This window comes from Equus caballus, chromosome 16, assembly GCF_041296265.1.
Source record: "Equus caballus isolate H_3958 breed thoroughbred chromosome 16, TB-T2T, whole genome shotgun sequence".
Classification (NCBI taxonomy): Eukaryota; Metazoa; Chordata; class Mammalia; order Perissodactyla; family Equidae; genus Equus; species Equus caballus.
This window is the reverse complement of record NC_091699.1, coordinates 82,666,229-82,681,316: the sequence shown is the minus strand read 5'-3', so window position 1 is coordinate 82,681,316 and position 15,088 is coordinate 82,666,229. Positions and strand designations below refer to the sequence as shown.

At 36.0% G+C, this 15,088-nt stretch overlaps 1 protein-coding gene across 5 annotated transcripts in view; it reads right to left on the bottom strand.

Moving 5' to 3' along the window:
• Positions 1-15,088, bottom strand: part of PPP2R3A (protein phosphatase 2 regulatory subunit B''alpha) — a 153,217-nt gene that overhangs the window by 54,724 nt on the left and 83,405 nt on the right. For all 5 annotated transcript variants that reach the window (XM_023620966.2, XM_023620969.2, XM_023620967.2 and 2 more), the window contains 3 exons: positions 13,749-13,823; positions 6,147-6,233; positions 2,394-2,550 (listed from right to left, as the gene is read on the bottom strand). In XM_023620966.2, the coding sequence (XP_023476734.2) occupies positions 2,394-2,550; positions 6,147-6,233; positions 13,749-13,823 (319 nt within the window). The remainder of the gene's footprint in view (positions 1-2,393; positions 2,551-6,146; positions 6,234-13,748; positions 13,824-15,088) is intronic.

Here is a 15,088-nt window from a genome sequence, read left to right as displayed (position 1 = left end):
CTTGTTACCCAATAAAAAAAGATAATTTTTCCTCTAAAACAAGACAAACTTTATCCCAGCATTAAATTCAAGGGGGAGCTGATCATCGGCTCCTAATATAAGGGACTGTGATAAAGCAATGGGGAATGCTTTCAAATAGAATTTTATAAAAGATATTGAAACATACCATAAATATACTGTTCTTATATTCTCATTCTATGAAGGTCCAGGATATAACATGATATAACATATAACTTTTAGAAATTCCATCACTAAGTTTTATTCAGAGAGATACAATTATATCTTAAAATAGTATGTTGCTTTTGATGATAGATCCTAGAGAATCAATAACACTGTACCTCATTGTGGGTTCAAAATAACCAAAGGCATTAGTTTAAAAAAAAAAGGACATGCCAATGGATCTTAGACCTAGATGTGGTGAGGACAGGAATCTGTTCTTTTAACAAGTTCCCCAGGCAGTGGCGTGCACAGTAAAATCTCAGAACCAGTGATGAGGTCATTAGAGAGTTAGCAGATATCAGCATCAAAGTCTTCTGCACAGAATTAGGTACAGTCACTATAAAGGTAAATCAGGGGCCGGCCCCGTGGCTGAGTGGTTAAGTTTGTGCGCTCTGCTTCAGCGGCCCAGGGTTTTGCCGATTTGGATCCTGGGTGCAGACCTAGCACCGCTCATCAAGCCATGATGAGGCGGTGTCCCACATAGCAGAACTAGAAGGACCTACGACTAGAATATACAACTATGTAGTGGGGGGTTTTGGGGAGAAGGAGGAGGAAAAAAAAAGATTGGCAACAGATGTCAGCTCAGGGCCAATCTTTAAGGGAAAAAAAAGGTAAATTAGTTTGGCTGAAGAATGTTGGAATTACGTGTCAGTACAGCCATGCCTGGGCACATACCAAAGCTTATATAAGGACCCTCTAGACTTTCCTGAGCATTGCTTTATGGGGTTAATAATTTTTACTAGGTGGAAAATAGAGGGCTGTATAGGAAAGGCAAGGATATTTAATTCTAAAGCTAAAGTCTTTTCAAAAGTCTTTTTAAGATTTGGAAAGTTTAGCCTCCTAAAATTGAAGATCATGTTGTCCCATCAAGGACAGGTAGGTTAGTGGGTCAGCAATTATACAGAGTTTCAGTGGCCTTCATATATAGGCCTTGATGCCTGCTTTTGTGGACTTTATCCCTTTAACATGCCTCTAATGAGTTGCTATGTGTATATATACCATAGTTTGGGACTTAAGAATTATAGCTATGTCAGCCAGAGGGGGTGCTTTAGAGCCCATAGCGTTTTGCATGACCTCTGGAGTCTGGCTCATGCTATAGAGATGACCTGGCCACTGGTAATTAGAAGGTGCACAGCTAATAAAGCTGACCTGATACCCCTATGAATATCTCTATTTTTATGCTAGTCTGGTGACAGGAAGATTCTGTCTACTTGAAGAAGGGACGACACGGCACTAAGATACTTGTTTATCACGTAAGTATATTTGAGTATTTCCTCTTGATGCCTGCTTGGCACCTGAGAAATTGGGAGGTAGAACTCTGTTTTTAAATATGGAAAGTTCAATGAAACAACATCATACAGAATGAACCTTTTCTTAAGGTGCATACTATTAGTCACAGATAAACCAAATAACAGAGCAGAAGTGAAATTCAATGTATTTACTTAAGAGCTGTACTCTGTTACATCTAAAAGGCTAAAGGCTGGTTTAAAAAAAAAAAATCAACAGTGCCTGAAAACACATCTAAGAACAGAACAGGGACAATCTTTTGAGAGAAGAATGAATCAATGTATCTTGGTGCTTGGTTAAGAATATTAAATCAGCAGAGAATAGATTCTAGGTTTACTACTGGTAAAAATGAAGCAAAAGGGTACTATCATGTGATATGCAATTTTTTGTTTTCTGACAAAAGAAAGCACACAAAACTCATCTGCAGAGAAAATACCTTTTCTGGAACTAAATTCCAAAAAGTAAGTTTTTATGAGTCTTTGAAAACATTGGCAAGTTATAAACATTATTTACATCCTTTGCTGTTTATAAATACTGTAAAGTAGGAAATTTATAAAGCTGTATAAACATCCTCTTTCAAATAAACTTTACGTAGGTGTGGATCTTATTCATCATGAGAAAACAAACATCACTATAAAGACTTATCAATTCATCAAAACTAGGATTCTAGTTGCTCACTTACCTCCAAATTTCTTATCTTACACCTGGCTTCTAAATAAAAAATTAGTATCTTTAACCATTCCCACTTAAAAATTCTTGGGTTTAAAGAGGACTCGATTAGATACAGAATTTAAGAAATAGGAATTCTCCATAATGAGTGGTGACAATTTATATAACTCTTGCCTTCTTCAAAATAGCTAAGTCTTAACATCTATAGAAACACTCACCCTGGTCATTGTATCGAGAGAGATCAGCCTGGCTGATGTAGAGGTCATGATCACTATCTAGTTCCCAGAATTTACAATAAATAACATAGAAATGTTCATAGGAGAAGTAATCTGTGATTTGGTTTATATCTTCCTCTTCTTCCAAAAGGGCTAGAGTCTGAAATGGTATAAATAGAAGGATTAATTTATTTTAAAATTATGAAAACCCAGCTTTGGCCATTACACAGTCTAATAGGTTTTTATTTTAAATTGAATTAAAAATTTTGGTTTTGGTACCAAATCAGGAACTTTAATAGTCAAGCCTCATCCTACCTTTAATCAGCTAATCAATCTGCAAGCATTTATGAGCTCTGTAATATGCTTAGCAAAGAGTCAGATGCTCTGCGGGATTTAAAAGCAGGGAAAAGGAAGGACCATCACATGGAGACTGCAGCCCATCAGAGGTCCCCAGACTAGCAAACACAGAACAGTTAGACAACAGGCTTAATTACATGGCCATAAACCGACATTGCTTTTAACTTTTCAAAGTTTTGAAGAGTAGAAATCTATTCTATTATGAAGAGTGGGGATCCACATATACTTTGGTTTTGTAATGAAATCAAGTTTACTGTAAAGGTCACTTATGTGTACCATTCTGATCACAGGTGGTGGGCTGGCATAGAAGGCATAGGGGGTGAAGCTGGAGGGCCCTGAACTGGAAGTAAACCTGGGTCTCCCTGACTCACTGTGTGCCCCTGGGGAAAACACCAGAAGCAATGATTTTGAACCTAGAATTCTTATAATCACCCAAATTATCATATAAGTAGGCAGATAAATGAAGACATTTTCAGAAATGAAAGATTCAGAAAGAAAGATAAAAGATTGGGCTGGCCCCGTGGCTGAGTGGTTAAGTTCACACACTCCACTTCCATGGCCCAGGGTTTCACCAGTTCGAATCCGGCACGGACATGGCACCACTCATCAGGCCATGCAGAGGCGGCATCCCACATGCCACAACTCGAAGGACCCACAACTACAAATACACAACTATGTACCAGGGGACTTTAGGGAGAAAAAGGAAAAAAATAAAATAAAATAAAATAAAAAAAACAAAGATAAAAGAAACCATAAGGAAACTTGGGAAATAGAAAAAACAAAATGAGATGGCAGAAATAAGATCACATATATCTGCAATCACAATAAAGATAAATGAGTTAAATTTCCCTATTGGAAGATTTTCCAATTGAGTATAAAAACCAAACCCAAAAAACAGATCTAGGTATATGTTGTCCATATGAGATAAGTCTAAAATAAAAATTAAAAGCAAGATTAAAAAAGAAAGATGAACAAACATGTACTAGCTAAATCTTAACAAAAAGAAAACATGTCAATATTATTAGAAAATAAAATGGAATTCAAGGTGGAAAACATTACAAGGGACAAAGGTGGCTATTTCATAATGTATTACATTGATAAAAAATTTTCTAAAATCTAACTACTGGGAAACCAAAATGCTTTGGCAAATTGAAAACAATGTAAATTATTAAATTATGGTAAATCCACTCAATGGAAGATTCTATGGCCAGTGAAAATTATAAAGTCTACATAGAAACAAAGGAAAACCATGATGGGGTAAGTGAAAAATATGGGTAAAAGACTGTATATGCTAAGAACTATGTAAAATTCTAAAAAACAAATATGTCTATAAATGAGACTAGAAGAATACATACAAAAAATGATGATAGTTTTATTAGGGTGATAAAACATTATTTTTCTTCTGTTTTCCAAACTTGCCCATAATGTGTTGTTTTATAAAATGCTCTTTAACGTGTATAATGCAGAATACTCGAGAGGCAGGGAGCTCACGTTTTCACCTACTGGACTGTCATAAAATGAAAAAGACTGAGACGTTCTGTTGGTGAGTATGTAAGTGTAAGTAAGAACCAGTACAGGCTTTGAGGAGGGTAACCTGGCAGGAGCTATCAAACTGAAAACACACGTATCACCTGATGCAGGATTTTTCCCTCCAGCAGGTTTTTTCTAGAGAAATTCTTACTTATATACAAACAAGAGGAAAGGACAAGGATGTCTGCTGCATCAATCTAATAGGGAAAATATGAAAACGATTTGAACATCATCAATAGGGGAATACATAATTAATTACAGTATAGCCAAGCCATAGATTATGTAGTAGTTAAAAGAATGAGATAGATTTATATGATTGGAAAGGAAAAGAACACCAAGACATACTGTTAAGTGAAAAAAAGACAGTTAACAATAAAAAGTATGATCTCATATATTAAAAAAAACCCAAAAAAGCAGCCATAGAAGACAAAACTATATACTCCATGTATACATATATAAGGGAATAAAACCACAGATAACATGGGTTCCCTCTGGGAAAGGGAGTGAAATGACTGGGTGAAGAGACAAATAGTGACTTCTCCTTATTATTCTAGATGTATTCATGTTATTTGAATGTTTTATGAGCTTATCTTCATGTACTAAGAGGAAGGCTGAGGAGAAGGGTAGGGAAGAAAACAAAGGGGAAAATAAACCATGCCGTAGGAAGCAGAACATTGAGTTCTATTTCCAGTTCAGCCACTTACTTGCTGTGCAATCTTATCACAAATTTTATCATCAGTAAACACAAATACGGATTATAATAATGATCCAGAAACTACACTCTAATGTGCTTCACGAATGTGAGGGATTATCATAATTCCTAAAGTGTAAGGCCTCTTTTAGGGAGTTACTGCCATCTCAAACCATCCCATATTACCCACTAGGAGCCCAAGCAGGTACCAGGTATTCAATAAATAATTAATGATGACTGTGATGATTACTGTTCATTTTAGAATAAAAAAAAGTTTATATATCTATCACGGTCTGCTTATTTTGCCAACTCTTCATTACTTTGTCTCAGATGAAGATAGGAAAAAATAAAAGAGTAAATAAGGTTGTATTATTAGCCTGAGCTTCCTTTAGTATGATTCATTTAAAATATTTCATTTCCGTTCAAGCATGAACAATTCTACTCTCTTTAGGTAAACAGAAGCTTGCAGAATCAGGCAAGAGGATTACCTCGGTGAAAGGCTCCCACTAGTGGTCAATACTTTTGCTCTCATTTGGTAAAATAAATAAAATAATTGAAAGCATTCTTTCTTCAAAGGAATTTTTGTACTTTTCTCCAGCACGCGCTGGATAAAGGGTCATTGCTGAAAGGATCAAGTTGAAATTCCTCTATTTCTTTTGCAAGGCCCTTCCCAACCCAGCCCCATCTCACCCCATGGGCCTCATCACTGGTCACTCTCTCCATGGAGCCTTTGGCCACTTAAGACTGTTCTGCAGTTCCTGAACATGACACTTTTATGCTTCTGGGACTTTGCTTATGCTGCTTCCTCCTCTATCTGGAATCCTCTTTTCTTCTAATTTTTTATCTTGGTAAACTGATATCCTCCAAGGTCAAGATCACATGCCAGTCCTTCTGTGAAGCTGCCTCTGCATATTAATTACACATTTCTGTGGAACTTTTCAAGTCAGGTCTGGCTGTCTGTGCGCTTTTCTCTTTTGCTCCACAGTGCATGCCTTGATGCAAAAATCCCTTGTTATTCATCTTTGTTCCCCTCAACACATCCCAGGTATTTGATAAATGCTTAAAAATTCAAAGGCGTGACAGTGCTTTCCATACAATAAGCACTCAAATATATGTTAAATGAAGTAAGAATATTATTTAAATTGCTCCTTATACATGAATTCCAATGAGAGGCATACTTGCAAAAAGTTGCTTTTTCTTATCTCTGTCGAAGTAATTTTTCCACTCCAAGATCTGTTGACTGTGTAGAATATTCTCTGAATAACCTGGTTCCAAAAAGAAAACAAAACCAAATGAAAACATTAAAGATATCTATTACTTTATCAAAGGCCATCTAATATACTCTGAACAAAGCTAAGTTTTGGCTTTTTGATTATGTCGTTTCATGTCTAGTAAAAACGAACACTATATTTTAAAAATCTACATCCATAGTTTGCATCTGCCCCTATAATTCCAAGAAAAATAAAAAAAATATTCTCTGCTCACAAGTCTATATTTCCCAGCTGCCTACATGTCACTTCCTTTGTTTATGTCTCATCTTACACAGTGATGCCTGATTGAAGTACTGTTTCTTGGGCTGGATGTTTTGGGAAGGCAAATGAAGTGGGAAATATATTCTAGGTTGGCTTAACAATTAATGGGTCAGAAGAATGGCCGCCAACATGGTATTATTCAAGAGGGCATTATTCTGGTTATTATAGCCTTATTCATTGGAGACTTGAAGACTTCTAGTCTTCCAGATTTTCTCTGGAAACTCAAATACATCTGGGATAATTTATATCCCAAGTCCTTATTTGGGCATGAACAGAATGATTTGATATTTGTATATACCGTGAAATGATCACCACAATAAGTCTGCTTAACATCCATCACCATGTATTGTTACAAAATTTTTTTCTTGTGATGAGAACTTTCAAGATTTACTTTCTTAGCAACTTTCAAATATGCAATACAGTATTATTAACTACAGCCACCTGCTGCACATTACATCCCCAGGACTGACTTATTCTATAACTGGAAGATTGTACCTTTTGACCACCTTCACCCGTTTTACCCACTCCCAACCCTCCACTCTGGCAACCACCAATCTGTTCTCCACATCTATGAGCTTGGGTTATTTTTTAGATTCCACATATAAGTGAGATCATACAGTATCTGTCTTTCTCTATCTGACTTATTTCACTTAGCATAAAGCCCTCAAGATCTATCCATGTTGTCACAAATGGCAAGATTTCATTCTTCTTTATGGCAGAACAATATCACATTGTATTTATATACCACATTTTCTTTATCCATTTATCCATCGATGAACATTTGGGTTTTTTCCATATCTTGGCTATTGTAAATAATGCTGCAATGAACATGGGGGTGCCTATCACATGGTAGTTCTATTTTTAATTTTTTGAGGCACTTCCATATTGTTTTCCATAGTGGCTGCACCAATTTACATTCCCACCAAAAGTGCAGTGTTCCCTTTACTCCACATCCTCACCAACACTTGTTATTTCTTGTCTTTTTGATAATAGCCTTTCTAACAGGTGTGAGGTGATATCTCATTGTGGTTTTGATTTGCATCTCCCTGGTGATTAGCGATGATGAGTATCTTTTCATGTACCTGTTGGCCATGTGTATGTCTTCTTTGGAAAATTGCTTGATAAATTAATGAGGTTTGAAAGCTGTGTAACAGATTTTCATGTTATATTTGTGATAGAGACATATGGGTTGGATTCATAACTAGTTGAATAACTCTATTCAGAGTTTTGAATAGCAGATGGATGCCAACCCAAGAAAGGTTTCTAATTAGTATTTCACACAAATCAGTAGTGTTGTCTATGATTTACAGATAGATTGCATATAAAATGTGCAGAAAACATAAAACTGGTAAGGGTAATTATATTTAAAACTATTGTGAAAGATCCTACTAGTGTAGTAATAGTTACTCTTGAGGAAGAAGTGAGACTAGAGTGTAGATGTGACCATGATCTGAATGGCTGACTATCAGGTAGAAGAAAAAGCTGACTTGTTCTGTAGAAGAAAAAGCTGACTTGTTCTGTGTTGCACCAGAAGGCAGAACTAAAACTACTGGATAGAAATGTCCTTATACTGAAATGCTTCGATATAAGGAAGAGTTTCCTAAAATTAGGCCTATGAAGCAAAGGGTTATGTGAAGTAGTGAGGTTTATTCTCACCACAATTATTTAGGCAGAAGTTAACAGGATTCCTGTATTAGGGGGAAGCTGGGACTAGCTGGTTCTAATTTCTCTACCGGCTCCAATCACTCAGACTCTGACTGAAGTGCTCTAGGGAGAGAATGTGTCTTAGTCAACACAGTATTCTTAACACCAGCTCGGCAGAAGTCCATATAAAAAAGATGGAGGATTTTTAGCATAGAAATAATGTAAATGAAAATAAACATTAATACCATTTATCATAGTTTCATGTTCCCTCTCTCAAGTTAGTCAATTTCAGTACATATTAGTACACCAAATTTTTCTTTGTTGAACACTATTAGATTTTTGCCCCTATTTCTTGACTTTGAATACAAATTTATGTTAAAGTCTGTTTCCCATCCAATTTTATATTTATATACTCCTCAAATATTTTATATTATTTATGGATGTACTTTGTCACAGTTAAAATTATAAAACTTTAGCCTGTATTTATTTTTGCTTATTTTATTTTTTTCTTTTTTCATTCTTTTTGACAGAATTTAAAAAATTTGCAAATTTTGATTGTTAAGCATTTCCTATTTTTAGTCTCTACTAACCTACTTATCTAATACTATACAAAAATGTACCTATATTCCATTTTACCGTAGCCTAAATCTTCTTCAGTGACCCCACTTCATCAGCACATTGATTGGTTTCCACATTACTGATTCAGCATTTTAGCTTATCAAGGTAGGGGCACCATCTAGTGGTGAGAGCATGTAGCTGCTGGTTCTACATTAATTACAGTTGTTTTTTCCTCTTCTTTTGGTCTACAACTTTGAGGTAAAATAAAACATTATTAACAATTTTAAAAATATCAAACAAAACTCAAAGATTAATAAAAGTAAGGACAATTATTTACTACCAGTGAGAGGAATGAAATTTGATAATTTTTCACCAATGGACCTCTAGTCAACTTGATAGACAATTTGAATCATAAGTCAGTTTCCTTTCTTTTTCTTTATCTCTATTGAATTGGAAATCTCTACTTCACAATTATAGATGACCAGGAATGAAGCCACTGTTTGGTGGCTCTGTCAGACAGTTTTTAACAAGTGGATCGAATGCAGACATACACATTACAAAGAGACTTTTCTCATTGTAGGTGACTTGAATGCAGATGAACAGAGTGCTGGAAGCCTGGCTCTTCCACTTGGCAGGAAGTGGTGAATGGATTCCTGATCCACTCTTGTTAATTTGGCTCTGAAAAGTATTTCTTCGTGGTGTTCTGCAGAATTTGGACTTTAAAGGAATCTATCTAATAAAAATGATTTCTTTCTCTGTCAAGAGGAAAAGTTCTCAAGGGGAAAGAGTTAAGCTGTTAGTGATGAACAGTCTCTACCAAGTTTAGTCTTTTTAGGAAGAATACCTTGTCCTCAACAATTAAAGACCTGGCATTTCCGCCTGAAGTGATGGATTCAGGCCAATCAAGACACTGAATAAATCACTAAGACACCATCTGAGCAAGCCACAGAAATATCTTTACTGCTGGCATGAGGTCACAAAGAAATATCTTCAATCTCATCACTTATTTTAAAAACTCATGTGAGCACCTCTTTCCTCGAAAGTCAGCATATGCCAGTTAGGATAAGCAGAGTCTTTTATTCACTGGCAATTTCTTTCCACAGCATGCAAAACTGCAAACTTGAGGGCTGCAATTTGCTGGTATTTCCAGTTTTCATTTTCATTCAATACCAAGGGGCTTATTTCTCGACTGCCAACTCTTCTCTGGAAATAAAGGAGACTATGGAGTGACTTTAGGTGTAATCTCTTATTTGGGTAGTGATGTACTTTTTTGCATAGATGGTGCTCTGTCTTTCCACTCTAAAAAACAGCTGACAAAATAATTAAACAAACAGAGTCTTCTCCTGTAGCATAGGTTTTCAGGTTTTTCTATGATGAACAGAAAATAAAAGTGGCCCAACTTTTCTTCATCATATATATGCCACACATAAGCTAATATTTGAGTCATACTCTGTCAGCAGTTTCTCCCAACTGTAAAGTGAAATATCTGAATATCTAGCATGCAAACAAAATATACTAATTGTTTACACTGTATGCCACTGAGATTATAAAACATTCCATAGGATCATATTATAAATTAATTTTGCTTTTTGTGAGAGATCTGTCATTAATTCTGAGGCTGTTCTGTGCAAGCTTCTTGGAAACAGGGTGATCTTCTCTGTCTGCCATGAGCACAGGAGAGAATGATGCCTCTAATTGGCTCAACTTTATTCCTTTACAGACAAAATATTAACTCCGTACTAGAAAGCTTATTTTGTATTTGTTCTAGAAAACCTCACTGTACTCTGAAATAATGCAAAAGTTTCAATGAATTAATGCCATTATTTGACCAAATTTCATAATAGAAAAAGCACTGGGGAGAACAGATAATTAGTCTAATAAAATTCTGTTTCCAGATATTCCTTGTGATTGTTTTCATTTGCCCTTTTCCTTTTTGGATGGTAATATGGGATTATGACAACAGCAGATACACTTATCTCAGTAGATACAGATTTACATTCTGTATTCTCAATTGGATCTTGTTTACTATTTATATTATGATGCTGTTTTGAGTTGCCCTATTATCATTTCATCACAAGTATTTTACACTTAAATGACTAATTCTGAATAATTGATTCATTTTTGTGAATTGGGGATAAAGCAGTATAATATTTACAAAGTGTAAATTTTAAATATGTAACAATAATATGCAAATACCATGAAAATATGTCAGCAGATAGTTAATTGTATCCTGTTAACTGACCAATGTAGGTTTGTTTTTTTTTTTTTTTTTTTTTGGTGAGGAAGATTGTCCCTGAGCTAAATTCTGTGCCACTCTTCCTCTATTTTATATGTGGGATACCACCACAGCATGGCTTGATGAGAGGTATGGAGGGTTCATATCTGGGATCTAAACCTGCGAACCCCAGGCTGCTGAAGCGGAGGGCGTGAACTTAACCACTATGCCACTGCGCTGGCCCCCTGGTGCAGCTGTTTTTGTTCAATGATTAACATAATGGAATTTTTTGGAAAATATGAATTATATGTGAACAAACTTGTTTCATGGCTTTTCACTCTGAAATCATAAAACTCCCTGGGGCCACTTACTAGATGACCAAAGACCATCACAGGTCCAGGAATCATACTTCAATAAATACCAAACTAGAAAGTGTAGACAAAGAAAATTTATCTCTATTTTACAATTCTGTTCTTTAACATCTTTTCTAAGAATAAATTCCAAAAGAAAGTTCCTCTACGGGAGAAAGCATTTTCTAAATTGGTAGGAGGTTGAACTAGACAATCTCTAACATCTTTTCCAACTCTTAAGATTCTAAATTATACTACTAATATGCCCTGAGGTTACAGAATAGTCAATAATCAGAACCCAATTCCCTTTGTGAGTGAAGCTAGACTTAACATGTAGAATTCTTCCTTTTTTCTTTTTTTTATTGAGGTCACATTCATTTATAATATTATATAAATTTCAAGTGTTCGTCTTTACATTTTGACTTCTGTATAGACTGCATCGTGTTCACCACCAAAAGCCTAGTTGCCATCCATCACCATATACACGTGCCCTTTTACCCCTTTCACCTCTCCCTGCTCCCTTCCCCTCCGGTAACTACCAATCTGTTCTCCATATCTATGTGTTTGTTGGCTTATCTTCCATATATAAGTAAAGCCATGCAGTAATTGTCTTTCTCTGTCTGACTTATTTCACTTAGCGTAATACCCTCAAAGTCCATCATTGTTGTTGCAAATGGCATGATTTTGTCTTTTTTAATGGCTAAGTAGTATTCCATTGGGTGTGTATATACATATACACCACATCTTCTTTATCCATTCATCCATTGATGAGCACTTAGGTTGCTTGTGTAGAATTCTTAAGCATGAATAATTTCACTTATTCACTCGATAAATATTTACTATGTATCTACTATGTGCCAGGCACCATTCTAAGGATTGGAGATACAGCAGTGAAAAATACCAAGTCCCTGCTGTCATGGAATTTATATTATAGAGAAGGAGATGGACAATAAACAAAAAATTTAAATATCAGATGATGCAACAGTGAAGAAGAAAAATAAAGCAGAACAAAGGAATAGAGAGTATGGGGGAGAGGACAGAAGGAGAAGGGTGAAGGCGGCAGTGGGTGATCAAGGAAGGCGTCACTAACAAGGAACATCTGAGCGCATATCTGGGCGAAGTGAAGGAGTAAGTCACGTGGAAATCTGTGCGAAGAGCCTTGCAGGCAGAGGAAAGAATAAGAACAAAGTACCTGAGGCAGAAGTGGGTTTGGTCCGTCCAGGAACAGTGAGGAGGCCAGGGTGGCCGAAGAAGAGTGAGCAAGGGGTGGGGTGGCAGGAAATAAGATCAGAAAGCAGCGGCTAGGAGGGTGTGGGTGGATTATGGAGAGTCTTGGCAATGACTTTGGCTTTTACTCTGAGTGAGATAGGAAACCACTGGCTGGTTTGAGCAGAAGAAGGACATGATCTGGCTTACATTTTCAAAGGGTGACTCTGCCTTGTGAAGACTAGACTGTAGGGCAATGAGGGTGTAAGCAGGGAGACCAATTAGAAGTAATCCAAGTGAGAAGTGAGGGTGACTAGGACAGGATGATTGTAGTGGAGGTAATTTAGTATAGTGTTGTGATTAACAGGCAAAAATAACTTATGAGATAGTCTTAGATGACAGTGACACCTTCTGGCTCAAATAAAGTCTTACAAATGACAGAAGAGAACCAACAGAAAAGCAAAGAATGAAGTTCCTCCAGGAGAAAAAGAATGGTAGTAGTACATTGCAACTCAACAGAACCCAACAAATCCAAGGCCCTAAGAATGAGAGTGTTTTCCTTAGAGGAGACTGCCCCATTTAGTGGGGGATCTGAACCAAAGACAAGGGCCGTCTCACTTGAGTGTGGCTGTCCATGCGAGGTGTGCCTTGGGGCTCATCTTTGGAATTCCTCCAGTGATAATCTGGAGCTAGGGCAGAGAATGCCTAACATGGCTGCAGTGTGCACTGCAGGCCTGTGTGCTCTTACTGCCAATTCAAGCCCTGCCTGTGACTGATGAAATGAAGCTGTGCATGAGAAACAGGGAATGAGAATGCCTCACAAAATGGGAGTGTGTGATTATGTTATTTTAAATTCTTACATGATTTATTTTCTCATCACATCCAAGCTATTTCTCATTATCATTTCCAGTTCTAACTTTGAGGTTACTACAGACACATTTCTGGGAAAAGCTCTTGAAAATTCTTTTCAGTATAATGCTGAAGATCAACTGGGTATCAATATCAATGACATAGCAAAAGGTATACCTCATAAGACCGGACAAAATGAGTCTATTACTTTAATTTTGTATACAAGAGACCTCTTAAGCATTGGGTACATCTAAGAAGGAAAACAGATTTAAATAATTAATTCAATTTTACTGCACCTTCCTTCCACTACAGTAATCATTATAGCCCATGTTACCTTTTACATAAAGATATTAAAGCCTAGATAGTAGATAGTGATAAAAAGGAGACTTATGGACTTATATTAAGACAAAAGGAGATTCAGCCTACCGTGGTAATGTAGCGAGAGTGGAATTCTGGAGCATCTTTCAGGAACGTGAGGCCAGGATGTGTATCTACCACATCCTGAAAAAGAACAAAACCAAAACTAAATTAACGTACAAAAAACCCCCAAAAAACAAAACACCAAAACGCTTACAGAATTTTTTCCCACCTATAGAGTAAGTCACCAGTTGAACAAACTTGCTATTTTAGAATACTGAACAATGCACTGAAATTTAATTAATACTTTATTAAATTCAAATGTTATCAAAAGTATACTTATGTGTGCTTTTCAATATGCATAGTATACTTTGATAAAAAGTTAAGATGTTAATTTAGCTATATTTGGTGATTTGTGAATCAAATGTCTTAGAGGTACATACTGTAATTCTAACACATCAAGGCATGTGAGGGAAACTCATGCCACAGATCTTGGTAGGGGTTGCTAAGTGAAATTTACACAGAAAAGATAATAGACACAAGCCAACCAGAATGATTCTTTCTCATCCTAGAGACACGGGAAACTTTTGAAAAAAAAAATAGCCATGTAGCCAGGTAGTTTGAAATCTACGTTAAGTTGTGTGAGCCAGCTAATGTCCATCAAAATAATTGTGTGGACAAATCTGTTTCTAATTTAAGATTTTAATTATTTTCAAATCCGATATCTTGTTCTTATGGAAGACTATTAGAATATTAAAACCTTGAAATACTGTTTTTATTTTCTAATTAGATTTTTAAAGCACCTTTGAATGATCCTAGAGAACCTATTAGAGATAATTACCGTCAACTTAATAACCAGAGGCAACAGCAATGCCAACGTAATCTATTAATTGGCTAGTCATCAATGGACAGACATCAATTATACCTCTCTTCTTTGTTTTCTCAGAGCAGTTAGCTCTATATACCTACCACCACAGTCTAAAATCCATGGACCTTACTATTGCTTTAACTTTTTATTTGAAAATAATTTTAGGCTTAGAAAAAAGTCACAAAAATATTACAGAGAGATTTCCTATGCCATTCTCCCAGCTTCCCATAAGGGTAACAACTTGCAAACCATAGTACAATTATCAAAACTGGGAAATAAACATTGGTACAATACTAAACTATAGACCTTATTCAAATTTTACCAGTTTTTTCCCTAACGTCTTTTTCTGTTCCAGGATCCTGCACTGCATTTAGTTCTTGTGTTTCACTGGTCTCTCCCAATCTGTGACAGTTCCTCAGTCTTTCCTCGTATTTCATGATTTTGATACTTTTTTATTTTTTAAAGATTTTATTTTTTCCTTTTTCTCCCCAAAGCCCCTCCGGTACATAGTTGTATATTCTTCGTTGTGAGTCCTTTTAGT